General features: G+C 49.6%; 2 protein-coding genes and 1 pseudogene across 5 annotated transcripts in view; 2 read left to right on the top strand and 1 right to left on the bottom strand.

Moving 5' to 3' along the window:
* Positions 1 to 9,344: 9,344 nt before the first annotated feature.
* On the top strand, positions 9,345 to 24,357 carry PRPF40B (pre-mRNA processing factor 40 homolog B). 2 transcript variants are annotated; one of them, XM_036252410.1, is made up of 25 exons: positions 9,345 to 9,420; positions 10,156 to 10,299; positions 10,615 to 10,680; positions 11,337 to 11,364; positions 11,594 to 11,619; positions 11,752 to 11,862; positions 12,153 to 12,273; positions 12,357 to 12,381; positions 12,616 to 12,822; positions 13,057 to 13,186; positions 13,270 to 13,334; positions 13,851 to 14,015; positions 14,117 to 14,225; positions 14,580 to 14,730; positions 15,557 to 15,690; positions 16,345 to 16,459; positions 16,606 to 16,697; positions 21,615 to 21,731; positions 21,955 to 22,092; positions 22,298 to 22,393; positions 22,641 to 22,727; positions 22,937 to 23,114; positions 23,373 to 23,434; positions 23,546 to 23,689; positions 23,790 to 24,357. In XM_036252410.1, exons 1-25 carry the CDS (start codon positions 9,403 to 9,405, stop codon positions 23,880 to 23,882), a joined length of 2,622 nt encoding a protein of 873 aa, XP_036108303.1. In that variant the 5' UTR covers positions 9,345 to 9,402; the 3' UTR covers positions 23,883 to 24,357. The 2 variants fall into 2 exon arrangements, with proteins under 2 accessions (XP_036108303.1, XP_036108302.1); XM_036252409.1 differs by having other exon boundaries at positions 23,546 to 23,853.
* LOC118624755 lies at positions 21,208 to 21,326 on the top strand (annotated as a pseudogene).
* Positions 24,358 to 24,637: 280 nt separating the features above from the next.
* The window catches only part of FMNL3 (formin like 3), a 55,594-nt gene continuing 54,075 nt past the window's right edge, over positions 24,638 to 26,156 (bottom strand). For all 3 annotated transcript variants that reach the window (XM_036252891.1, XM_036252890.1, XM_036252889.1), the window contains one exon: positions 24,638 to 25,504. In XM_036252891.1, the coding sequence (XP_036108784.1) occupies positions 25,416 to 25,504 (89 nt within the window). In that variant the 3' untranslated portion in view covers positions 24,638 to 25,415. The remainder of the gene's footprint in view (positions 25,505 to 26,156) is intronic.

Raw genomic sequence — 26,156 nt, forward strand, 5'->3', positions numbered from 1 at the left:
CACATCTTTTTGCTATAAAGAGCTGTCCTTGGCTATCCTTCAGGCCTAGGGATGCCCACACAATCACCAAGATCTCCCTAGGAAGAAATAAGCTGGTACAAGCCCAAAAAGCAAGCTGGGCAGGGAATTCCAGGGGCACCGTATTCAGGATATGGCATTTAGGGGGTAAATTGTCTTTGGATGAGCACATTCCCTTGGACTCTTCACCCTGTGGAGAAGGATGCAGCTGGAGGAAGGCCAGAGATATGAAGGTAAGTGCCAAAAAGAACCAGCTTAAAATAGCTGAGCCCAGCCCCTGTGGCTCTGTGAATTGAGCATCCTCCCATGGACTGACAATTCCTGGTTTGATTCCCTTCAGGGCATATGCCCAGGTTCTGAGCTGGATCCCCAGTAGGGGGCTTGCAGGAGGCTGCCGATAGATGTGTCTCTCTCCCTTCCTCCCTCTAAAAATAAAATAAAATAAAAATAAAAAAATTAATAAAACAATAAAAACATATTTAAAAAATAGCTGAAAATGTAGGAAGGGCTCTGCTTTTAACAAAGCTTATACAGTTATTTGACTCTCGAAAATAGGTGTCTGTGTATTCTAATAAATACTTCACAGAAAAAAAAAAGCTTTAAAAATAAAATCTGTTAAGTTTGTAGAACCTCTGAACCACTTCTGCTATGCCTAGAGGTCTCAATAATAAAGTTTGAAAACCATAGGACTAGGCCCTCATGTGAGGCTATCTAGGTATTTTGATGAAAAACACAATGAAGTTTCTCTCAACAGTGGCCTCCAAGAATGAATCTCTCTTCCTTTCTTCCCATCTGTCACCTTTAACTGAGGACATCTACTTCATATTGGTTGTTTTCCTACCTTTTCTCTGCTGGACTCTGAGCTCCTTGCAAGCAGAGTCCCAGCTTACAGTTCTTCATATATCCAGCACCTAGCACAGTGCCAATCAGAGAGTACAGGCTTAGCTAAGTGTTGATGGATAAAGGGAAAAGGAAGTTTCTTTACCCAGGCTTTGGAGGGAAAGTGTTTGATCCCTTTCTGCACATGTACGCCTGGAGCCCTGTCAGTTACTAGCCCTGACACCTTCAGCATATTCATTAAGTAGTTTTGGGTTATAATCTCATATTATCTCACATCTTTAATTCCTATAAAGGATTGGGTCTCTGGTCCAAACCTCAAAAGAAGTAACTTCAGGGTCACGTGAGAAGCACGTGTACGCCCCATGACTGTAGGGATTTTTTGAGGCTGGGGAGGGGGGGTCTGTTTGCTTTTTTTAAGTGCTGTATGCCCAGTGCCTGGAACAGTTCTTGACACATAAGGTGCTCAGTAAATAGCTATTGGATGAATGAATAAATTAAAAAGTATTAAAAATACGCATAGAAAACAAGACGCTTTGTGAAATGCAAAGATACCCTTATATTCGGAAAATGATACTTCGGTTCAGGCTCTGGTCCTGAGAGCGAGCGCATGGGATCCAGCCGCTCCGAGCGCAGTGCGGGGCGAACGCGCCAGCGGAGCCGCGAAGGCAAAGAAGCGGCCGGCGGAGGTGTGGAGGTGGCTGGTGGGAAGGGCGGGAAGGCAGAAGAGCTGCTGGCGCGCGCAGAGAAGGCCCGGGACCCAGAACTCCGACCACTTTGTGTAGCCAGACATCGGCGCTCGGGCGGTCAGTCAGAGAGCAGAGCAGGTGCGCCCCGCCTTCCAGTGGGCGGGCCCTAGACCCGGCTCGGGGGCGGGGCCTGACCTCCGCGCCGGGGGGCGGGGCCAAGCTTGGGCGCTCCGAGCCGGTGCAGGGCCCGGCTGGTCGACCGGAGCTACCGGAGCCCCGGCCACCAAGGGGTGCGACCCCCTACTGGCCCCGCCTTCCCGGCTGTGGCCTGGCCAATCACAGAGGCTTTTACTGGCGGGTGGGCCCAGCCGGCTCAGCTGCTCCGAGGCTCTGGCATGGTAACGTCCTCGCGCGGGGGTGGAGGGGCCCGGGACGGTCCCACAGCGTCCCCGGCGGCCTGGGCCCAGGCCCTGGGGGCGCGGAGGCCGCCGGGGGTACAGGGGACCCCCGGAGAGGGCGAGGGGCCCAGGGGGGTGATGGGGTTGGGGATTTGGAGAGAAGGGGTGGGAAAGGCCATGATGGAGGATGGCAGAAGGGGGTGTTGAGGGAAACGAGAGTTGCGTTACTGGATGAGGAGGAGAAAGGGAAGAAGTGAAGGGTTGGTTTGTGGAGAATGGTCGGGAAAGAAGAGAGGGAACAGGAGATGTGGAAACAGCGAGACAGGGGGAGAGCTGGGGCCACAGTTTCTCCTCTTGGAATATTTGGCGTGCGACATGCCCCTCCGCCAGACTCAGTGCTTATTCCCTTTGGAAGCCGTGTATGCCCTTACTCCTCTTGGAGACCCTCTCGTTCATTTCCTCGCCTTGTCTCCTGAGGTGAGGAGGGGGCACTGTCGTCTCCTGAGGAAAGAGAGGCTTCCGGCCCCCGCCCTGTGCTGGATAGTCCAAGAAATAGGAGAGCAGATGCTCCTTGGTCCCAACCCTGACTCTGCCATCAACAAACTGTAACAGTTCTGTGTGACCTTGGGCAAGTCACTACCTTTCTTTGGGCCTCAGATTTTCTATCGATTAAAAAAAAAAAAAAAAAAAGGAAATGCATAAGAATGATAGCCCAGAGCTCTTCCGGCTCCAAAAGGGAGAGGTTCTTGAGAGATTTCAGGAGAATGGGTTTTAGGATGTGGGAAAGCAAAAGAAAGGATGAAGATGGAGGCGGGCCTTCAGCGGGGCTGCAGAAAATCCCCAGGGATTTGGGGGGATGGTAGGCACAAAGCCTGCAAGGCTGGGGCAGACTAGATAGGGCCTCTGGAATCCTGTTGGAGGGATGGAAGAACTCTACAGGAGGAGGAGGCTGAGACCTAACCCAATAAAGATGAAGACCAGAAGTAGCATTCTGTTCTTCAGAAGGAGAATGATAAGATGGCAGGATCAGAGAGAAGTAATGGAAGATATATTCTAGTAAAACAGTATCTTTGCAAGCAGGAGGAATAATAAGGCTGGTACAGGAGAGTGAGGACTAGGACCATCTTGAAAACGGGGAGGGAGGGCTCATGCTGTTTGAGTCAGTTAAAGAAAGGCAGCATGTGGATAGACCACAGGATAATCAACTGGTCTCAGCCTCCATGATACTTTTCTTTTTGGTGATGACTACCTCTTTCAGACTTCATTTATCAACACAAATCTCTTCAGGGAGTGTCAGACCAGCTCAACCTTGGGATCACCTAGCTAGCTATCTGAGGATTTCAGGATTGTGTGAGGATTGGGAAAGAAAACAGAATAATACCTGAAACCTGTATAATTTTATTAACCAGTGTCACCCCAATAAGTTCAATTTAAAAAAAGAAATGAATATGATAAAAAAAAAAAGAAAGAAAGAAAGAAAGAAAGAAAGAAAGAAAGAAAGAAAGAAAACAGAATGGATTTGAGTGTAAGAAATACCTGTGGCACCATCATCCTTGCTGGGAGGAAGCTTTTTGAAGTATTTGAAAGCACAGGCTTTGGGATCAATCTGCTTGGATTCCATTCCGTTATTTAATCTCTTGGTGACCCTCAGTTTCTTTCTATAAAATGAGTATAATTACCTTTGAGATGGTTGTGAGGATTAAGTGTTTGTCATAGTATCTGGCTCATAATAAGCACTCAATAAATATTAGCTGTTAGCTGTTTTCATTCCCTCTTTCCATTTTCTTCTTTCTCCATTCTTGTCCTTTTTTCCTTTTGTTCTTGACTCTTCGATCTGAGATGCCCCTTAGATGTGGAGGCTGAGAAGAATTTATTGCATCTTGTAGGGGGAGGGGGTCTTTCCACTGGTCAAGGGGAACACATGATCAGATGATCAGTTGTCTCTTCATCATCTCTCCCCAGCCTGCAAATATGTTTCTATTCCAAGGAAGACACAGGATCTGTTTCTCTTTCAGCTCCCTTTCCTATATCTCTTTCTCACAGGAGTTACTTCTTCAGATTCTCACCCAGAAGTATAAGATGTAAAGTTGTACAGGCACTGCAGCAAATGAGATAGGGTAAGGGGTATTTCAGTAAAAAAAGAAGGTATAGACATCGTGCAGGGGAGGCTTAGGAAAAGAAGGGCCTTGGCAGTTCCATAGACATTTATATTTGTTCCATTGCTCTGTCCTCTGTCCAAAAACAGGCCAGTGTCCTTGCCGGGGGTCTCCATTTCAAGTTCAAGATGGTCATATACACTTAGTTTTTCATTATTTAGGTTTTCCCAAGCCAGTATTTGATTACAGTTCCCTTTCCACAGCCACACAAATCTCTGCCAAGCTGCCTCTCTGTTTCATCATAATCAGCCTTTACCCAGAGAATTTATGCAAAGGTAACTGGGTGCGTGCATGCATGTGTGTGCGAACACACACACACACTTGCTTATTTTAGTATATTCCAGTGTGCAAAAATCTAATAAGGTTAAGGATGAGTCTGCATTTTATCATAGCACTTTGTGTACAGGGCCCTGACTAGACACGCAGAGGAGGCTTAGAAAAAGAAAACTCAGTCCTTGAATGTAGGGATCTTACCACCCAAGTAGGGAGACAGGCAGTCCCACATGAAACACCCAACGAACAGCGACAGAGCAGCATCTCACTTGGTGCAAAGTAGTGCAGGATTTATCCTGAGGGGACACGAGTAGATAGGAGTGTGTGTATGTGTGAAGGATAGTCATAAAGGTGACCTGAAGGAGGTGAATATTGGATCGTCTTGAACAAAGTGAGAGACAAAGTGTAATATAAGAAACACACAGAATAATTTGTGTGCAAAGAGGAGGAAGAAAGCCATTGAGTCAGGAGGGGCCAAGAAGAGTTCAGGCAGGGGCCTTGTTGAAAGACTTTGTTTTTTATGTTTTTTTAAATTAATTAATTTATTTTTGTTACAGATGTTTCTCCTTTTTCCCCCATTGACACCCTCCCCTCCTGATCCCGCCTCTGCCCAACCCCATTGTTGAAAGACTTTGAGTGTTAGATGAGAGACTTTGTAGGATGGACAATAGAGGCCCACTACTGATTATTAAGCAAGAAAATGTTGAATCCTTGCTGATTTAATTAACATGGGTTTCAGGGGATTGCTGGAGTGAAAAAACAGACTTGCTTCCTATGGCAAGGACAGTGCTTTTAAAGTAGTAGGGCTAGAAGGCAGATTAGATCCAATCCCGGTTCTGTCCCTAACCAGCAGTAGGACCTTGAACTGTGTTCCCCCTTAGTTTTCTCATCTGAGAAAGTGGTTACCTTGGGTGGTTGCCAAAGTCCCCTCCCCATCTCTGACGCCCTGTGTTCCCTAAATAACTACTTGGCCTTACCGTTTTGTGGGACTTGTCAAGACCCTTCAGTCATTAAGTCAACAAACATTTGTTAGCACCTACTGTGTGTCAATAGCAGGTAGTGAGGAAAATTCAATGAGGATAGGATATCGTGGTGAACAAAAACATATAGTCTCTTCCCCTTAGAGTTTCAGCCTACTGGAGGCAGCAGATATTTCATTGATTATAAAACTCACACTCTAACATTTCTGAAATCAAAATGCAACTTAAAAGCAATGAGTAGCATGATTTAATTGGCAGCATTTGTTATTAGTGCCACAAAGTAGTGCCACAGAATTGTACAAATAACTGTAAAATTCCAGTTGCTAATTGCTGAAGGGAAAGATACATGGTGAATGAGCTGATATGGAGAGTACTGACTGGTCCACTGAATTGGGAGGGAGGCTTTTCTGAGGAAATGAAGGCTAATAGATGTGAAGGATATGTAGTTGAGATACATGGGATTGGTGGGACGATTACCCCATGCAAAGGTGGGTACCTGATGTAGAGAACTGAGAGAAGGTGAGTGTGGCTGGAGCAAAGACTCTGGAGCTCAGCATGGGTGAGGCTGGTAGGCGGTTTGGGAGTAAATCTATCATAGCCTCCCAGGCCCTGGGCAGGGGTTTGGTCTTTACCCTAAGAACAGTGGGTAGCCATTGAAGAGTTCTAAGCAGGAAAGTAAGTAACATGGTTTGAGGTGTTTGAGGTGCATTTTTTTTCTTTTTTTTAATTCTCACCTGAGGATATTTTTCCATTTATTTTCAGATAGAGTGGGAGGGAGGGAGGGAGAGAGAAAAACATTGATGTGAGAGAGACACATTGATTGCCTCCCGAATGACCCTAACCAGCCCCAGGGACTGAACTGCAACTGAGGTACATGCCCTTGACCAGAGTTGAACCCAAGACTCTTGTTCACAGGCTGATTTTCTAACCACTGGGCTAAACTGGCCAGGATAGTCTGAGGTGCATTTTGATTTCATTGTGGTTGCAGATTGGAGTGAATGTGGGAGACCAGACGAAAGAGGTGGTACAGGGGTGGAGCAGGAAATGGAGAGGAATAGATGAATTCAAGAACTCTTTAGGAGACAAAATTAACAGGACTCCATGATGTATTGAGAAGAAAGAGAAAGGTGTGGAGAGTGACACATGTTTCTATCTTGAACAACTGGTGGCACCCATCTCTGACATAGGCAAGAAACAGCTGGAGCCTGGTAGGACCCACAAAGATGGTTACATAGCATCTGGGAGGGTAGAGAGGATCCTAAGGCAGCTTGAGGTGGGAAAGTGTGGCACAAAGAATTGGATTTCTTCCCATATTGATTAGTTTCTGACTTCCTGTTGCTGAAGAAAGTTTCAGGGAGCAGGAGCAGCTCTGATACAGGACTAGAGGAGTTGAACACTGAGTAAAGGTGATTCAAGTTAGAGTAGTTTGGCTTATCCCCTTCTTTCCTTAGGACAAGATGGATAAGAAGAAAGGAAGCATAGCCCTGGCTGGTTTGGCTCAGCAGTTAAAACGTTGGCCCACGGACCAGAGAGTCCCAGGTTCGGTTCTCACTAAGTGCACGTACCTCGGTTGCAGTTTGTCCCCGGCCCCAGTTGGGGTCGTGTGCATGGCAGCCAGTTGATGTGAGAGAGACACATCAATGTTTCTCTCTCTCTCTCTTCCCCCCTCTCTCCCTCCTGCTCTATCTGAAAGTAAATGCAAACATGTCCTCGGGTGAGGATTAAAAAAAGAGAGAGGAAACACAAATATTGGTAAAAGGCAGAGATTAGAAAGTATTTTTAAAAGCCTAGATTTCTCAACATAGAGATAATTGGGGAAGTAGGAAAATTGGGCAGCACTGAGTTGGCTCCTGGATCACCTTTCCCTGGGTCTCTTCCCTACCACCCCCCTCCTTTCAAGCAAATAGGAGGAAGGGCAGGGCCTTTTAACTGCATCTCCACACCTCAGTTTACCTAAAAAGTTTTTTGAATGAGTGACATAGTCAATGGATACATACCCAAAAGTTATAAAAGGGCAGATAGTGATAAATCTCCTTTCCACCTCAGTCCCTCTTCCACTGATTTCTTGTGTCATCTTTAGTGTCCAGTTTTTATACAGGTGATAAAAATTTGCAACACTTGCTTTTTCCCCACTTGTTTTATTTATTTTTTTATCCTCACTCACGGACATTTTTCCATTTTTTATTCAGACAGAGCGGGAGGGAGAGAGAGAAACATCGACGTGAAAGGGACACATTGAGTGGCTGCACCCGCGTGACCCAACCAGGGCTGGGGACAAACTGCAACCGAAGTACATGCCCTTAGCGGGAACTGAACCCGGGTCTCTCTGGACCGCAGGCCGACGCTCTAACTGCTGAGCCAAACCGGCCAGGGCCGAACTTGTTAATATATCTTAGAGGTTGTTTCACATCAAGATAATGAGCTTCATTCTTCTTTAATGACTGCATAGTATTTCATTTTATGTTTGCATGATTTTTTTTTTTTAAAGCATCCACGGATACTTTTTCATTTATCTTCAGATAGAATAGGAGGGGGAGAGAGAGAGAAACATTGATGTGAAAGAGACACATTGACTGGTTACCTCCCACATGACCCTGACCAGGGCCAGGGACAAACCACAACTAAGGTACATGCCCTTGACTGAAATCAAACCTGAGACTTATTGCTCCATGGACCAATGTTCTAACCGCTGAGTCAAATCGGCCAGGGCTAATTTTTTTTAAAGCATATTTTTAAAAATATGTTTTTATTGATATTTTTAGAGAGAGAAACATCAATCGGCTGTCTCCTGCACACCCCCTACTGGGGATAGAGCTGGAACCTCTCAGTCCATGGAACAATGCTCAATCCACTGAGCCACACTAGCCAGCCTGTATGTAATTTTGTAGTTCCTTACTGATGGATATTTAGGCTGATTCTAATCCTTTGTTTTAACAAATAATGCTGAAACAGAAATCTTGTATAGACATCATTTTGGCCATGTGGACTTTATCTGTAGGGTGAATATTTAGAATTGGAAGGTTCTGTATAGAAAGTATTTGTTCTTTCACTTAATCATTCATCCATTCAGTATTTATTGAGTGCCCATCATGTGCCAGATACTCTGGCAGGTGCCAGGAATCCAGCTTTCAACAAGTCAGGTATGATCCCTACCCTCGTGGAATGTTATTTCCCTCTATTAAGGGGAAACATAAAAGGGGACCAGATAGAGAATAAATTGGAAGGATCTGTTTTAAATGAGTCAGGAACACTTCTTGGAGCAAGTGAAGTAAAAGATGAGATGTGGCCAGCCGTTAGGTATAGGATGGGGAGATCTAGGCTGTTCAAAGCCTCACCCACAGGGAGAGGAGTTCAGGATCTGTAGGGGAGGAGGAGTAGAGCTAAAGAGATGACGGAGGTGACTGGATGTGGAAGATGTCAAAGAGAGTGAGTGACTAAAGATAAGGCCAGATTAGGGAGGGGGCTGGTAGTGAAGAGAGAAGAGTTAGGGAGACTAGTACTTATGAAGGACTAGTTATTATTTGTGTTTAGAGGGCTTTGGAATTGAATCTCTGAACTTGGATGAATTCAGGTGGGGAAACAGGAAAAGAGACCACTTCCTAACTGGATACTTTGTGAATGAGAGGCCACAGTTTAACTGGTTTGAAGGAGGCACAGCCTTTCCCACAGGCAGGAGAGTGGATGGAATGCTTTGGGCAGAGCCAGTCTGCCTGTAGTACAGCCTCCTTCATCTCTTCTTTGGCTTTAGCAAAATAGAAACTTCTAAAATAAAGGTGATATTGAAGGGGCTCAGCCAGCTGGCTCTGGGCTGGTAGAAAAGAGAGCAGACCTACTGAGGGTCCAGAGCTGAGAGTGGGCAGGAAATTGGTCTTGAAGACCCTTCCTCTGAACTTTGTGCTCCTTTTTTATCCTCACCCTCTGCTTCCCTTTTGCAAAAGCCCATCTCTTTACCCATCCTGGGTCCTATGACTTTTCTCTCCCTCAACAGTCGGTTCCCGATTCTGGTCCCCGGCCCCCAGCAGCGCCTGCCCCCTTCCCACCGGGGCCCCCCATGATGCCACCACCCTTCGTAAGTTCTATGTCTTTCCCTGGGCTTGGCTTTTCCAGCCTGCACTCCCTAATTCCTCAGTCCCTAGCACTGCTGCACGGTTTTTGTGTACAAAACCCTTTCTGCTACCCTTGGAAGAGGGATGGTTTTGCTGGGGTATTGGGTGGGTGTTCAGCTCTCTGTTCATAAAGTTGACAGTTCCCCCTTTGTCTTTTTATCCTTGGGACACACTGGGGCTATAGTAGAAGTAGAAGTGGAAGTAAAAAGACCCCGGTAGTATGAGGGCAGGGTAGGTTGTCTTTCTCTTTCACTACTCCTTATCTGTATTCTTTAAATATGCCACAGAAGTCAGGCTAGACTAGCAACTGGTGGTCATTGAGTAGGAGAAAAAGGGATGGGGGGCAGGGGACTAGGGAATTGGCCCTGCATCTGAGAAGCCTCTTTGGGGAGAGTTGCTGAAGAAATGGAGCCTTCCAGCTGCACTCTGGTGGTTGTTATACTTTTCTGTTCCTTCTCCCTTCCCTACCTCTTAAGAAGCTGTGTGCTGGCCTATTAGACCCATAGGAGCCCCTAATTACCAGTGTTTCTCAGTGGTGAGGAGGGAGGCAATTTCATACTTTGTGCTTCTCAAACTAAAGCCTTGGAAATGCCTCGGAGCCAGGGTGGAAGGTTTGGGTGGGAGACAAGTGGATGTTTTCTGCCAGGTCCAAGGCAGTGTCTTCTCTGCTCAGTATGTCTTCTTTTCCTCATTTCCAGATGCCCCCTCCAGGAATCCCTCCACCCTTTCCCCCGATGGGGCTACCGCCCATGAGTCAGAGACCACCAGCTATCCCCCCCATGCCACCTGGCATCATGCCCCCAATGTTACCACCAATGGGGTCACCACCACCACTCACACAGGTAATCCTCTCCTCTGCACCAGGGCCTCAGAAAACCTGTCTGTTTTTCTGGAGATGGAGATGAGAGTGGGGATCTGGATGTCAGAAATGGGTGGGAAGGTAGGGTGCTTTGGGACAGGCCCATGTGGATTTGTCTGCTGAATGACTAGAGTGACTAGAGAAAACTCTCATGCTAGGCCGGAAGCCCAGAATCCCTCAGGGATTGCCTGAGGAGATGACCCTTTGAGGATCATGACCCCAACAGAATCTCTTAGGACCCTGCCCAGCCTGTGCCTGCCCCCACCTCAGTAGCTGCTTTTTGTCTTTGTATTCACAGATACCAGGAATGGTACCTCCCATGATGCCAGGAATGCTGGTGCCCGCGGTGCCTGTCACCGCAGCGGTAAGCACTGGGGCCAGCAGGAAGCAGCTCTGTGCTACAGCACTGTGGGTCTGATTTGGAATTCAGGGATATGGCCTCCATTCTTTCTCTTTTCTCATCGGATCCATCCTGGTTCCTATCAGCACTTCCCACACTCGAGTCCTCTCCAGCCATGTATTCAGCTCTTCTCGTTCCTCACTCATCCCCAGTGGCCTATACGTTCACTGTGCCCATCTCCCTTAAGGAACACACTCATGCCAGACACTGCTTGACCTCACAGAGCTAACACTGTGGACACTTAAATATAGTCCCTTCTTCATATATTTTTGTCTCTGGAGGAAACAGCAGCACCTGAGGATCTTGCTGTACCTTCTTGTGCCGTTGCTTAGTGTAGTAGAATCTGGGCAGGATATAGAATTTGGCATCCACTGTGGAAGGGATGGGCCTCAAGAAAATACTCACAATTGAGGAAAATGAAGAAAGAAGTTACTGTGTGATTTCCCCCGGGGATCCTAGAGCCACTACCCAAGAGGGTGGGGGAAGCATGTTAGGTAGCAGAGATCCCTGAGAGCAGGACACGTGGATGTTGGCCTGGCCTGCTTCTCCATCCCCATGGCCTGGGTCCTGGGGGCCACTGGGCTTGGCCCCAACCCTTCCCCCTCCTCTTTCTTCGGCAGACGGCTCCAGGTGTGGACACCGCCAGCTGTGAGTCTTCTGGGGGCCTGCTCCCCCCAGGCTCGGAGGTTGGGGGGTACAGGGGAGAGGGAACTAGAGTCCACCCTGGATCATGCCTGTTGGGATATCAGGGAGCCTGGGATGTTGATGGGACCAAGGGATATATATATATATATTGGGGATGGAATAAGGGAGGAATAGGTGGGAATAAAATTGGGGCTGGAGCAGGAACTTAGTATCTTTCCTTTGGCTTTTCTAGCTGCTGTGGCTGGGACAGGCCCTCTGGTGAGTTCTTTCAGCTCAGGGATCTTTGGGTAGGAAGGCTGAAAATGGGGGGGTTAATGGTTCAGTCTTTGGGGTGAGAAGAAGCTTTGAGAAAGTAGCTTTGACCACCATTCTGTGCCCCCCTTCCTCCAGAGGGCCCTATGGAGTGAGCACGTGGCCCCTGATGGGCGTGTCTACTACTACAATGCTGACGACAAGCATTCCGTGTGGGAGAAGCCCAGCGTGCTCAAATCTAAGGCTGAGGTCCTGAGCGGGGCTTTCTGGCCCTTCCTTTCAGCTGCACTGATCCTTCCAAGTCTTGTTCTCCCCTGAGTCTATAACCATATACATCATGGTTCCTCTGATCCCAAGATCCCTGACACTCCAACCTCCCTAGGATCTCAGGAAGTCCACCTTCCCTCATGTTTAGCCAGGCCAGGTGATAGCTAAAAAACTCCTGTGTCCCCTCTACTCACTGGGTCTCCTTAGCTTTTTCAGCTGTGGCTGGAGGGCATACCCAGCCCACTGATGTCTTCTGACCCATCTTCTTACAGCTGCTGCTGTCCCAGTGTCCTTGGAAAGAGTATAAGTCAGACACAGGCAAACTTTACTACTATAACAACCAGAGTAAGGAGTCCCGCTGGACCCGGCCAAAGGACCTGGATGACCTGGAGGGTGAGGATGGGGTGGGCCCGGGCAGGGGCTCTTTGGGGATGGTCCTTGCTATCCTGTAACCATGTTACCTTTTCCCTTTGCAGCTCTAGTCAAACAAGAGGCAGTAGGGTGAGTAACTTGCCCACCTTGCCCACCTATCCAGACATATTTGGGGCTACCTGAGGTATGGGAGTGGACTCTCTCCTCATAATCCCTGCTCTATGGAATGAAGAGCCAGCTCTTAGTTTCCTTGTGGAGTGGTCCACTGTCCTCAGTCCTTTTCAATACAGAGGGTCCTGCCAGCCCCTGACTACATATATCCCTGCTCCACTCCTGGACTCTGCCCTTCTGGCTCGCCTGCAGGAAACAGCAGCAGCAGCAGCCACAGACACTACAGCCGCAGCCTCCTCAGCCACAGCCTGACCCACCACCTGCACCTCCTGGCCCCACCCCAGTGCCTATGGGCCTCCTGGAACCTGAGCCAGGTGGGAGTGAAGATTGTGATGTATCAGATGCTGCCCAGTCCCTGGAGCAGGGGTTCCTGCAGCAGCCAGAAGAGGGCCCCAGCAGGTGAGGGCTGTCCCCACAATATTCTGGGTGCTGGCCTCAGGCTCCCAGCCTGGTTCAATCTTTTACCTCTGCTAGGCCTCTTGGGAAGGGTGTGGAGATCTGGGCATGACCTCTGAAAAGCAGAAAAGGGCTGCTCTAGGGAGCAAGAAGGGAATGGTTTGTTATTGATCATCCAGGGCACTGAAACCAATGGGGACTGGGGGATTCTGTGGCTAAGTCTCCTTTGCCCCCCAGTTCTGCTGGACAGCATCAGCCACCACAACAGGAGGAAGAGGAGTCAAAGTCAGAACCAGAGAGGTCTGGCCTCAGTTGGAGCAACCGTGAGAAGGCAAAACAGGCCTTTAAGGAGCTGCTGAGGGACAAGGTGTGGAGGGTGGGGCTCCCAGGGTAGGACTGGAGGGGGCTGGAGGTGGCCAGGCTCTGTGACACCTACCTGCTCCATTCCAGGCTGTCCCCTCCAATGCCTCATGGGAACAGGCCATGAAGATGGTAGTCACCGACCCCCGTTACAGGTAGGCCTGGGCAGAGGGAGCCAGGCCTCCAGATGCTGTTCATGAGGGCAGCTGGGTCATGGACTCCTTGAGAAACCCTAGCTCAATACTTGGGCTCCAAGGGTCCAGAGTTAGGAGAGTAGAAATGGATGAAGTTCGATGGGAAGAGAAACTATAGAGGGCCTCCAGGAGGAGGGAAAGGTATCTGACGTGAGACATTCAATAAATGCGTGTTGAATTGAATTGATTGAATTAATTGGGAAAAGGGGGCAGGATAGGGCAGACTACTTACTGACTGCAGTTTGAGCACCCAAAACATAAGAGCTGAGTTTCATCAGTGTCCTGGAGCCTGTCTCTTCCCATTACTACCTCTCTCCTCTCCCCACATCCGAGATCTTTCTTGCCTTCCTGTGCCCTGGAGTCCCTGCAGCCTTCTGTGCCCAAGCATGGACCCCTCACTCAGTTCTGTGGAGACCTGTCCCAAATGTGCCATGAACCACGGGGTGGCTCAGGCTGACTCCTCTATTCCCACCCCAGTGCCTTGCCCAAATTGAGTGAGAAAAAGCAGGCATTCAATGCCTACAAGGCGCAGCGGGAGAAGGAGGAGAAGGAAGAGGCCCGGCTAAGGGCCAAGGAGGCTAAACAGACCTTGCAGCACTTCCTGGAGCAGCATGAACGCATGACCTCCACCACCCGCTACCGGTCAGGGGCCTGGGCTGGGGTGGGGCTGGGGAATCCCAAGAACACGTGTGCACAGGGTCTCTGCTCTCTGCCTGCATACCCACAGCCCATGTGTTCCACAGGCGAGCAGAACAGACCTTTGGGGAGCTGGAGGTCTGGGCTGTGGTCCCTGAGAGGGATCGAAAAGAGGTTTATGATGATGTCCTCTTCTTCCTGGCCAAGAAGGAGAAGGTAACAGTTACTGGGCAGGTTTGTCATCCCCAGTCTCATCTTAGACTCTTCATGTCTTTGTTCCTTCTGGACCCTCGTCATTGATTTCTCCAATGCCCCAGGGTCCCAGCTCCTTACTCAAGCTGGTGTGGCACTGCACATCCCTTCATTTCTGCTCTGGGCCCATAACCCTGGGCATGGGAGACAGGAAGGACTCTCTGAGGGGTTAGTCTGTAACGTGTGCTCCTTCCCCTTTTTGGGGACATGAAAGCCTTACATCTGGCTCTCCTAGGGTTCCCTAGCTATCTTCCTTTTCCCAAAGTTCTCCTCAGCCCAGGCCTGCTTAAGTACTTTCGGCCTGCCCTGCCTCCTCAGGAACAGGCCAAGCAACTCCGGCGCCGCAATATCCAGGCCCTGAAGAGCATCCTGGATGGGATGAGTAGTGTCAACTTCCAAACCACATGGTCACAGGCCCAGCAGTACCTCATGGATAACCCCAGCTTTGCTCAGGACCATCAGCTTCAGAGTAAGCCTGGGACTCCACTCCCAGCTGTCCCTTCCCCTTTCTTCACTGACCAGGGTCCCCATAGCCTATTTCACACATCTCCCCTGTGCCTCCTGCCCTCCTGGACATCCAGGAATCCCCAGTACTCAGTCCCAGTAGCTCGCTGCACTCTGGAGATCCCAGAATGCTCACATTACCTCCCTCTGGGGTCCACTGTTGACATGGACCCGAGATGTGTATCCTTGGAGGAAGAGCTTGGGCTAGGAATCAGAAGACCTGGAGGTGGCCCTGGCTGGTTTGGCTCAGCGGTTGGAGCCCTGGCCTGCGGACCAGAGAGTCTCGGGTTCGGTTCCCACTAAGGGCACGTACCAAAAAAAAAAAAGAAGAAGACCTGGAGATGATGACTTTTATAACTGATGTAAATTGTCTTAAATTGTTGTGGCACTGTGGGCATTAACTGGCCATACATGTTACAATAAGCTGCCGTTGGCCTGTAATCACTGGTAATATCAGAAATTCACCTGAAGTTGCATCATAGCCTGATTGATTCCCAGTTCCATAAACTGAAACCTTCGATCCCAAGAGAACTGATTTCATAAACATGAGTTTGGTAATTAAAATTACAAGAGCTGAATTCTTGCTGATTTTTTTCTCCTTCAATTAGTGATCCCTCCTAAAGAACAACCGTTCAAGTACCCCCTCCCACAGAGCTCTCTCTTTACCTTGCCTGCACACCATCCTGGCTGTGCCCAGCACCTACGGGGACGGTATCCTCAAAGTGGTGGGGCTGGGGGGTACTGAGTGTCCCATTGGTACAGTGCCCGCTGAACCTCTTCTCTTCGGTTAGACATGGATAAGGAAGATGCGCTGATCTGCTTTGAGGAGCACATCCGAGCTTTGGAGAGGGAAGAGGAGGAGGAGCGGGAGCGGGCCCGGCTTCGGGAGCGGCGCCAGCAAAGAAAGAACCGGGAGGCCTTCCAGGTATCTTTGCCACTCCCTGGATCAGAGCTCAACTCTGCCCTGGACCATAGCCTCTTCACCCTTGCTCTACCTTCTCAGTCAGGCCCACTGTTTCATCAGTGCCCAGCCCTGTCCCACCTCCGCAAGGCCTCTTTATGCCTGCAGGTCTGCCATGCTGTGTCCCAACTTGGCCTTGCCCCTCTAGGATGATGAGGTGTATGCACCACCCAGAAACTGTTAACAGAGAGCACCCTAAAGGCACAGCTTAGCAGCTAGGCTGTTTTATTTCCCTTTGATGAGGAGCCAGGCAGGCATAACTTATCCCCCAGGTTGGAGGTCAGTGGTGGTGGTAGTAGTGGGGGTTACTTAGCTATAACACACAGGAAAGTTGAAACCAAGTCATAGGAAGATTGTGCTGCAGGCAAGTTTCTGTTTCTTTTCCTTCTAGCCTGGCTCACTCATGTTTTAGTCTGGCCCTCTTTGTATTTACATTCTCTCCTTTCACATTTCTCTCTGCCTCCCCATCTGTATTTCTTCATCTCTGCCTCCTAGGCCTGCATTTCCTCAATTTGGATAGTCCCTGCCTCTCCTGCCATTCCCTCTCTTCCTCCTCAGTCTTTGGCTCCACCTTCCTCCTTGTCTCACTCTCCCTATAACTGGCCTTTCCCTGCTCAGACCTTCCTGGACGAGCTGCACGAGACAGGGCAGCTGCACTCTATGTCCACCTGGATGGAACTATACCCAGCGGTCAGCACTGATGTCCGCTTTGCCAACATGCTGGGCCAGCCGGGTAAGGCAGCCGGGCTCCCCTTCTCTGGCCTGGCTTCCTGCCCTGCCGGCCTCTCTGCATCCCCACTCCTGGGTCCTGTCCTTGACCCTACCCCCAGGCCTTGGGAAGCTGCCACCGCCAGGCCCCCCTCCCTCCCTCCCCCGCAGGCTCCACCCCTCTGGACTTGTTCAAGTTCTATGTGGAGGAGTTGAAGGCACGATTCCATGATGAAAAGAAGATCATTAAGGACATCCTTAAGGTGAGGGAGGCCTGGGGTTGTGGGTGGACACAGGCTGGGTACAGGGCACGTTCTCCAAACCGGACTCCCTGATAAGTCCTGTTTTGCAGGAGCATTGCAGCTCAGTTCAGCAGATATCTACTGTGTGACCCTTTACTGTGCACTGGGGACACAGAAATGAATAAGATAAACCATTTCTGCCCATAAGGAGCTCACGGCCTGATAGGAAGATAGACGTGACAACTTTATACAGAGGGGCAAGTGTCATTGCAGAGCCGAGAATCAGAAGAATTGACATTTTAACTGCACCTTTAAGAATGAGTAGGTGGAGGAGGGTAGAGGTCCTGGGCATAGAGAACCACAGGTGCAAAGGTGAGGCGGGACGGCATGGTGGGTTTGAGGAGCAAGAAGCATAGTTAATCATAAAACTCACAGATATATTTCTTTTGGTCTGACCAGTGTTTTATTTTTTGTTAATTCGCACCCGAGGATATTCTTTCATTGATTTTTAGATAGAGTGAAAGGCAGGGAGGGAGGGAGACAGAGAGACAGAAAGACATCGATGTGAGAGAGACACATTGATCAGTTCTCTCCAGCACAACCCTGACTGGAGCTGGGGATCAAACCTGCAACCTAGGTATGTGCCCTTGACTGGGAATCCAGCCTGTGATTCCCCTGGTCCTCAGGCCAATACTCTAACTGCTGAGCCAAACCGGCCAGGGCTATGTTTTAGAAAAGTTTAGAATTTCTGCTAACATTTTAAGATCAAGAGGTTACACATCTTCACGTTCTTTTGGAAATTTGGATTATCTAGTAATACTGGGCCGGTTTTGCAAGGCACTCATTAGACTCCAGCTGAGATGCCACTGCCTCTTAGAAGGCAGCAAGTTCAGACCAGTATTTACCATCATACTTTTCTTACACTGGAGAAGTAGTTCTGAATACCCATCTATTGAAGGTGGAAAAGTGAACGGTGGACTAAGAGAGCCGTGTGTTTCAGAGGAAGAAAACAGAAAGCACACTCCTTTGTGGAAGTGAAGAACATTCTAAGGCACTTGAGGAGGCAGGAGGCATAGTTGTTAGGAGCATGACTGGAGGCAGACTGCCTGGGGTAAAGGTCCTATACATTGAGGTTCTGCATACAATTTTTATTGAAAAAATGTTTCTGCTGTTAAAAAAAAAAAAGTTTTAAATGAGTAGGATAATCACTCAGAAGTAAAATTTACAGATTTTTGTGTGTATGGAATTGAGGGAAAGGAAGGAATGAGGTAGGAGGGGGTGATGGCACATTGGTAAGGATTAAGCAGGACGAACAGTGCTGGAGAAAATAGGAATTCCATTTGGGAAATTATTTCAACTTACTAGTTGTGTGACTGGGCAGATTATTTAACCTTCCCGAGCCTCAGTTTCCTCATCTGAAAAACGGGAGTTTTCCACCAAAGTATACCCAATTACGAAGGGGAGTAACTTAGTACTTACTGTAGGTGAGAAAGATCTGAGAATAAAGCTAAAGATGTACCACTGCACACATTTCATGTGCTCTGCCTTACAAGTTCATGCAGGTATTGCATTTTAGTACCATGTTACTTCTCTGTTTAATGTAAACTTAATATTTTAAAATTACTGACCTTAAGTAAGACATATCATATTGTCCTATGGCTTCCTAAATTTCTCTGGAACCACTTGTCCCAGTTTGGAAATAGAGCCCTGCCTGTAAATTCCTTGAATGCTAAAATAAGAAGTTTGGATTTTTATCTTGTAAGTAACGGGGTACCAGGGAATGATCTGATCAAATGATGTCTTGGAAAAGCCCTGGTGAGTGTCGAGTAGTATTTCTCAGACTGACTGTTGTATCCTTAGGAATAGAATAGTACCTGAAGTCTCCAGATACTAAAGGTGATAGTGGCAAGTAATTCAAATAAATTCTGAGCTTGAGTCATCCTCTTCTGACTCCCCCAAAGACCACTGCCCTGCTGTGGTAGAAAAGTGCGAGCAGCCCTGGATTCTCAAGGCTGAGTCAGAGATGTGGGAGGTGAGCAGGGAAACCAGTCTGGAGGCTACTACAGTGAACTAGGTGGGAATTGAGTTCAGGCAGAGCACTGGGGATGGCAGATGAGAGAGCTCCCTGCTCCCACTATTTCTGAGACTCCCTAGGTTTCTTCAGAGGTGCCTTGGGACAAGCATATGGGGGAGGTTATGGTCCTTCCTCAGTTTACACCTACAGCAGCTTGTTTCTCCTATACATTGAGGTTCTGCATACAATTTTTATTGAAAAAATGTTTCTGCTGTTAAAAAAAAAGTTTTAAATGAGTAGGATAATCACTCAGAAGTAAAATTCACAGATTTTTGTGTGTGTGGAATTGAGGGAAAGGAAGGAATGAGGTAGGAGGGGGTGATGGCACCATTGGTAAGGATTAAGCAGGATGAACAGTGCTGGAGAAAATAGGAATTCCATTTGGGAAATTATTTCTAAAAACAACCTGGGAGCAGGGAGGAATAAAGTAAATACCATATATTAATTAAATAGAATAATCATATAAAGTAGAAATATCTAGTCCCCAGGAGAGCTAAATTTTTTTTTTTTTTTAATCCTCACCCGAGGACATTTTTCGATATTTTGTTCAGATAGAGTGAGAGAAACATCGACGTGAAAGCGACACATCGAGTGGTTGCCACCCACACAACCCAACCAGGGCTGGGGACAAACTGCAACCAAGGTATGTGCCCTTAGCGGGAACCGAACCCGGGTCTCTCCGGACCACAGGGCGACGCTCTAACCGCTGAGCCAAACCGGCCAGGGCCAGGAGAGCTAAATTTTATTGGACGTTTAACTTTTAGCCACAGAGTGTTGGTACTACTGATAGGCCTGCAGGCCTGTCCTCGCTGAGTCCTGTTTTCTCCACACCTCTGGAGAAAGAAGCTTCTTTAGGCAGTTCCACTTCCTGTCCCCCCTTTTGGGATCCTGCCTCCAGAAGGCCGGACAAACCCAGGACCCCCTGTGGCCATCTACCAGTCAGGCAGTCTGTGATGGTGCCTTGTCCCAGAGGATGATGCCAAGAGCCCCACACCTGGAACAACTGGAAGACAGAAGATCTGGGGCTGGGAGATGTGTGGGGAGGGGTGGGCAGGTGCTCATGAGAAATGAATTTTCTTAGGATCTGCTGAATTTGAAGTGTCTATGAAATATCCAATCTAGTATGGGTCTGAAATTGAGAGAGGTGGAGAATGAGATTGCTAGGGACAGTGTCAATTGAAAATACTAAGTGCTGTTCTCAGGTGAATAAGTGCATGCAAGAGAGGTAGTAAAAGAGGTCAGAGAGACAGCAGGGGACCTTGGAGAGGGGAGCTTTGAGGAAGTGAACAGCAGAGATGCTAAGGACCAGATGAGCAAGGACCAGGAAGGGACCTTATTAGGAGAGCAGTGTCCATGAAGAGGGTAGAGTGGGTACAGCATGGCCTTAGATAACTCCTAAGTTGTTTATTGGTTGAGACCTCTGCAAGTTATATAATGGCTCTGAGCCTCAGTTTCCTCATCTGAAAAATGGGGATAATTTTATATGCAGGGTTGTGAGAATCTAATAACATTTGTAATGTTTTGCTTATGGTAGGCTCAGTACATGTTTATTCATTTTCCTTTGTGCTACATTTAAAGATTTTGAAACAAAGGAAAAGAAGCAGGTTGTTAATTAAGCCTGAGGAAGGTAAGCGCAAGGTGGGAAGTTCCAGGTTAAGTGAGGTGTGTGCTTCATGAAAGGATCCAGTGAAGAGATTGAAGCGTTCAGTTCCCTAAGAGAGAAAATGATACATTTGAGAAAGGCTAGAGAGTGTGAGCTGAGAAAGTCCTCTTGGAAGAAGCAAGAAGAGTATGCCTTTGCCATCGGCAGGAAGGCTGGAGCAAGTTAGAGCTGTGTGGAGGGAGAGGAAGGAAGTTGGGCCTGTGTCCCAGCTAACTGGAGATCCAGATTTCAAACTGTAGTGGCTCCACTCTCTACTAAGTTGGCTTGGGCTAAGTGAGATAACATTTCTAAGCCTGTGTTTTATTGGGGTGTTAGGAGGCTTAGATGAGAATCACAGAGCTCGGCCCATGCTGCTTTGAGAATGTGAGGTGTTTGTAGTACTGTTTGGGAGTTGCACACCTGATGGCCTCTGTTTCTCCCAAGTAATCTGTGTGGGTGTAGTGCCTACAAATATGGGCTTTGGTGTTAGAGAGATCTGGGATAGAGTTCTCACTTAGCCATGCATTTATTACCTATTTGGCTTTGGGCTAGTGCTCTAGTTTCTCTAAACCTTGGTTTCTCCTCCTGCGTAAAATTAGATTAGGATTTATGCTTAAATTTAAATAAGTGAGGATTAAATGAGATGTGTGTGAAGCACTCAGCTTGGTAGATGGTACTTAGTAAGCACTCAATAAATAGAGCCACAGAGTGGGACCAGCAGAGGTTGACTGAGAATGCAAGGAAGTTACTGAGCAGCAGGAAAGCCCAGAAGGGGCCCAAGCTTTAAGCCAAAGGAACAAAGAACTTAATTGTGTTTCTATGCCCATACTCCCCAGAACATGCCCCATCTCGTCTGATCTCAGAAGCTAAGCAGGGTCAGGCCTGGTTAGTACTTGGATGGGAGTCCACCTGGGAATATCAGGTGCCGTAGGCTTTTAAAAAACTAATTGTGAGCAACTCAGACATTAATCAGCAGACATGGCAGACACACACATACACTCTGCCTCCCCTCTTCCCCATGTGATCCAACCCTCCAGCTCCCTGTGACCACAGCAAGGATAGGCATTAATCATTAGATGGTGAGGACTTGGGACAGTTTGGTTTCTGAGTGCATCTCTCGTATGGATCTCTTGGGGTGGGGGACTTCTTGAGCATCCTATAGTTGGACCCCTCCATCTTGCCCTGGAGGTGCCCCTTGCTTCATGCGCTGCTGTGCCCACAGGACCGGGGCTTCTGTGTGGAGGTGAACACAGCCTTTGAGGACTTCGCCCACGTCATAAGCTTTGACAAGAGGGCTGCTGCGCTGGACGCAGGCAACATCAAGCTGACCTTCAATAGTGTGAGGGGTTGGGAGGGGCGGGGCTGTAGCCAGGGCTCCTGCTCAAACTCACCCTGTGTCTTGTTTCATTCTTTCTTGATCACTGCCCCAGTATAACTACCCCAGTTCAGGGGATGATGGTAGGAGCCCAGACCCCAACTTCCCACCTCCTAAGATATGCCTGAGTGGGGCCCAGGCACCCACCCTCCTGGGTGACCCTTTTCTGTGTGCTTTCTGCCCTCAGCTACTGGAGAAAGCAGAAGCACGGGAGAGAGAGCGGGAGAAGGAGGAGGCACGAAGACTGCGGCGCAGGGAAGCTGCCTTTCGAAGCATGCTGAGGCAGGCCGTGCCTGCTCTGGAGCTGGCCACTGCCTGGGAAGAGGTCAGGACTGCAGCCTGGTGCCACGCCACCCCCTCAGTCCTGAGGGCAGCGGTGCTTCTCTACCACTGGGGGCCCACCCCAGTCATAACACAGCTGGGGCCAGCTCCGGCTCCCTTCCTTCCTCCGCCCCAGCCCTGCCCTGTGCTCATGGCGGCACCCATGCTGTGCCGGGGCTGGTCTGATCAGCAGTGCTCTCCCGTTCAAGGTCCGTGAGCGCTTTGTGTGTGACTCAGCCTTTGAGCAGATCACCCTGGAGTCGGAGCGGATCCGGCTCTTCCGGGAGTTCCTGCAGGTACTGGAGGTGAGGCAGAGCTTCTGGTCCTCTGCATCTGTCCCAGGTGCTTGAACACCTGAGGCCAACTCCACAGAGACTTCACCCTGCCCCCTCCAGCTCTCCTTTCCCTGGACAACTAAGGAGGGGAAGGTCTTAGGTGCCCTGGATAGGCCCAAGGCTCAAGCCTCAGAGGACGCAAACCAGATTTTAGGTTGCAGGATCCTTCCTGAGGCTAACCCAGTTACCTTCCTTACCCTCCCTCTGCCTCTTCCAGACTGAATGCCAGCACCTCCACACGAAAGGCCGAAAGCACAGCAGAAAAGGCAAGAAGCACCATCACAAGCGTTCTCACTCACCCTCAGTAAGTTGGTGGGTGGGTTGAGGGATGTGGGTAAGGCTGTACTGTCTTGGGGAAATAAGAACAACTTTTCTTATTTTTTTCCCTATATCATCTCCCCTGGAGGGAGATCGGAGCATTCCTTTGGCCCTGGATCCTCCCAATTTCAAGACTTGAGGGCTTTTGGAGGCCAGGGAATGTCTGTGCTGACATGTATCTGCTGATTTGCCCAGGGCTCCGAGTCGGAAGAGGAGGAGCTGCCCCCACCATCTCTCCGGCCTCCCAAACGGAGACGGCGGAACCCCTCCGAATCTGGCTCTGACCCCTCTTCCTCACTTGATTCAGTTGAAAGTGGGGGTGCTGCCCTTGGAGGACGAGGCTCCCCATCCTCCCGCCTTCTCCTTGGATCAGGTAAGCAGTGGGAGCTGGAGAAGTTAGCCCAAACTGAGAGGAGGCCCTGGGGAGCCCCAGTCCCTGAGGGTAGAGGGATTGGGAGGGCTGCACCAGTTGAAGTAGGAACTTCTCATCCCTGGAAGGGAGGAAAACAACTGAGACTTCCTCAGGAAGGTCCCTGTATGTGAAGAGTGAGCAGATAGATGGACTGTGGCAGAGGAAAGGGTGATCCCTCGCTTCTTGCATGGAACTTAGTGGGAGGGTTTCTATCTCTAGATCATGGCCTTCGAAGAGCCAAGAAACCAAAAAAGAAAACTAAAAAGAGAAGACACAAGTCGGTGCGTAGAGAAGGAACTTCTGCCCAAGCCTGCTATTGTGTGAGATCTCTTCCACCCGCCTCCGGGCTGTCCTTCACAGGAACTGAGGAGGCGGGCTCTGGACTCTTACAGAACAGTCCTGAGAGTGTGACAGACCCTGAGGAGAAAGCTGGCAAGGAGAGTGATGAGAAAAAAACAGAACAGGACAAGGACAGGGAGCTCCGGCTGACAGAGCTCCCTAATCGCTCCCCAGGTTTTGGAATCAAAAAGGAGAAGGTGAGAGGCAGGTGCCTGGTCCCAGCCCAGGCAGCGCTCTGTCCAGGCCTCCATGGCCCTCAGGGGAGGCTGTGGGTGAGCTGTGCCTTTGCTCCACCAGACGGGCTGGGACACATCAGAAAGTGAGCTGAGTGAGGGTGAGCTGGAAAGGCGGCGGCGGACACTCCTGCAGCAGCTGGATGACCACCAGTGACCTGACCAGCAGCTCTGTCTTGGGTCTGTGTGAGGCTGTGGCTGCTAGGTCACCCTCACCATCTGCCCCAGACTCCTTCCTTAGTCTGGTCTGTTCCCATTTTTCTTCAAGTAACCCCACCCCCAACGCACTATTGCCAGCACCTCCTGAGGTTGCTCATGGTGTTCAAGGGTCCCCCACTTCCCGAACAACTAGTGCAGTCCTTGCCCTTAGACCCACATGAGATTGGTGGTATATGCCATGTGGGGTTGGGTGGTGCCAGTAGCTAGAATGTGAGAAGGGGCCTCCAGGGAAGAGTGACAGGCTGGTGGACACAGCCTGGGTGACAGAGGGTGGGGTCCTTACCCTCTAGCATCAGTGCCTGTTCCTGCCTGCCCGGGGCCCTGGGGCTCTACCACTCCTTCCTCCAGCCCTGGGACCCAGTGTATGTGTGTTTTGTTTTGGTTTTGTTTTATAAATAATAATATTTATAACACAGCCAGGAACTCTTTTGTCTTCATATGCTACTGGGGTGGGCTGGGGACTGGGCAGGTGCACCCATGGCCAGCAGAGGGTGCTAGTGTCTCATGGCAAGCCTGCTTCCCTTTGTGTGGCTGGAGCCCACGCAGCCTGGTTCCCCTCCCCAGGTTTCTGTGCTCACCTCCAAGTAGATGGCAGCCTTGCCCAGCCTTCTCTCTATCCACATGGCTCAGGTCAAGCTAAATGGCACCCTAACCCTCCACACTCAAAGAGGAGACAGAGTCAGGCCTGGTGCTTCAAGCTTTTGTTGAGAAAGAGAAGGGCTAGGGTTTATGTACAAGAGAGAAGGGAGATGATACATGTACAAAAAGGAGTGGGCCCCTGTATTCCCTTCCAGGGACTAAGAAACTGGCAGGGGACTGAGAATATAGCCAGTTAAGACCACCATGCCCCCTGCTCCCTCAAAAAAAAACCTAGCTAAAGAAAGGAGATGAAGATGTTGGCACACCCTTTCTCTAGCTGTCTTGGGGCTAGGACAGAGAAAAACCCCTCTGCCCACCTCAGCAAGGATGGAGCCTGGACTGGAAAGAGCCAGGCCAAGGACAGTATGGTATCTGTCCTCTATCCTTATCACTAGGACACAGCTGAGTGGGGCCCAGGAGGGCCTTGCCAGGGGTGAAATATGATCTGAGATTGGGTTCCCAGGGCTCACCAAGCCTGGACACCTCCACTTGTCCCTCTGGCTCTACTGACCAAGTGGCCAAGGTACTAAGGCTGGAAATGGTTTTTTCCAGCCTTGAGCTGACCCTTCGTGACCCTTCAGGAAATTAAATTGAAGACCTTGGAGGCAAAGTGCAGTATTGGAGGCACCAGGGCCCGTGCCAGGCCCCAAAAGACCTACTGCCCACAGTGGTGGCAGGCAAGATGCAGCTTTGAGAGCTGGGGTGGGCACTGGGTCAGGAGCAGCATAGCCTTCTGCTGGGCCCTTGGCCAATTCCAGGGCTCCAATCCAGGTCCACTGGTTGGACTTGCAGGACTCTTGAGAGTTGAAGTGCTTCTGCCTCCTAGAGGGTTTCAGTGGGGGCCTGGAGCCCGGGGGGGGCCAGTGGGTGGGGCCACACTCCTGGCTTGGTGGCAGACCACAATGGGCCAGTGGTGGAGACCTGTGGGAGAGACAAAGGCCTGTGAACAGGCAGGGCAGCTAGGCCAGGCCGACCCTCTGTAGGAACAGCCCCTTCAGGAGCAGCTCACAGACAGGGCCAGAGAAAAGCCAGCCACGAGTCAGATGAGGGAGAAGCTTAAAGATGCTGAAGGGATGGTCAGGAAGATGGCTGGGGCTCTACATTTTCAGAAAAACAAGTGGGTACTGGGCAGTGGCAGAAACAAGGTAGACTTAGCAAGAGTTAGAAGCTGGAAAGAGACTGCTGGCAGATTGGATACCTGGAAACAGGTCATGGGACATCCAACACCCCTGGGCAGACACTACTGCTAGTGCTCTTAGGAGGGGTCCCAAGAAGGGAGCAAGGACAAAGTACACCCAAACCCAGTAACAGAGCCTCAGGCTCAGCCATCAGAGGCAGTGGCCTGGTCCCTACCCCTTGGTCTTAGTAGAAGCTAGAACAGCATTAGTGGGAGAGATACCACCTCCCTGAAGGCACATGCAGGGCATAAACCATGCTTCTCAGAGCATGGGACATGCGAGGAGGTAAGTGTGTGTCCTCATCATCAAGAGGCAGCCAGAGGATGGTGCCAGGTCATGCAGAGGAGAAAGTGCCTGTGGACCCCAGCAGGAGTCCTGGGAGGTGGGCATGCAAG

This window comes from Molossus molossus, unplaced genomic scaffold (assembly GCF_014108415.1).
Source record: "Molossus molossus isolate mMolMol1 unplaced genomic scaffold, mMolMol1.p scaffold_m16_p_10, whole genome shotgun sequence".
In the NCBI taxonomy this organism is placed as follows: domain Eukaryota; kingdom Metazoa; phylum Chordata; class Mammalia; order Chiroptera; family Molossidae; genus Molossus; species Molossus molossus.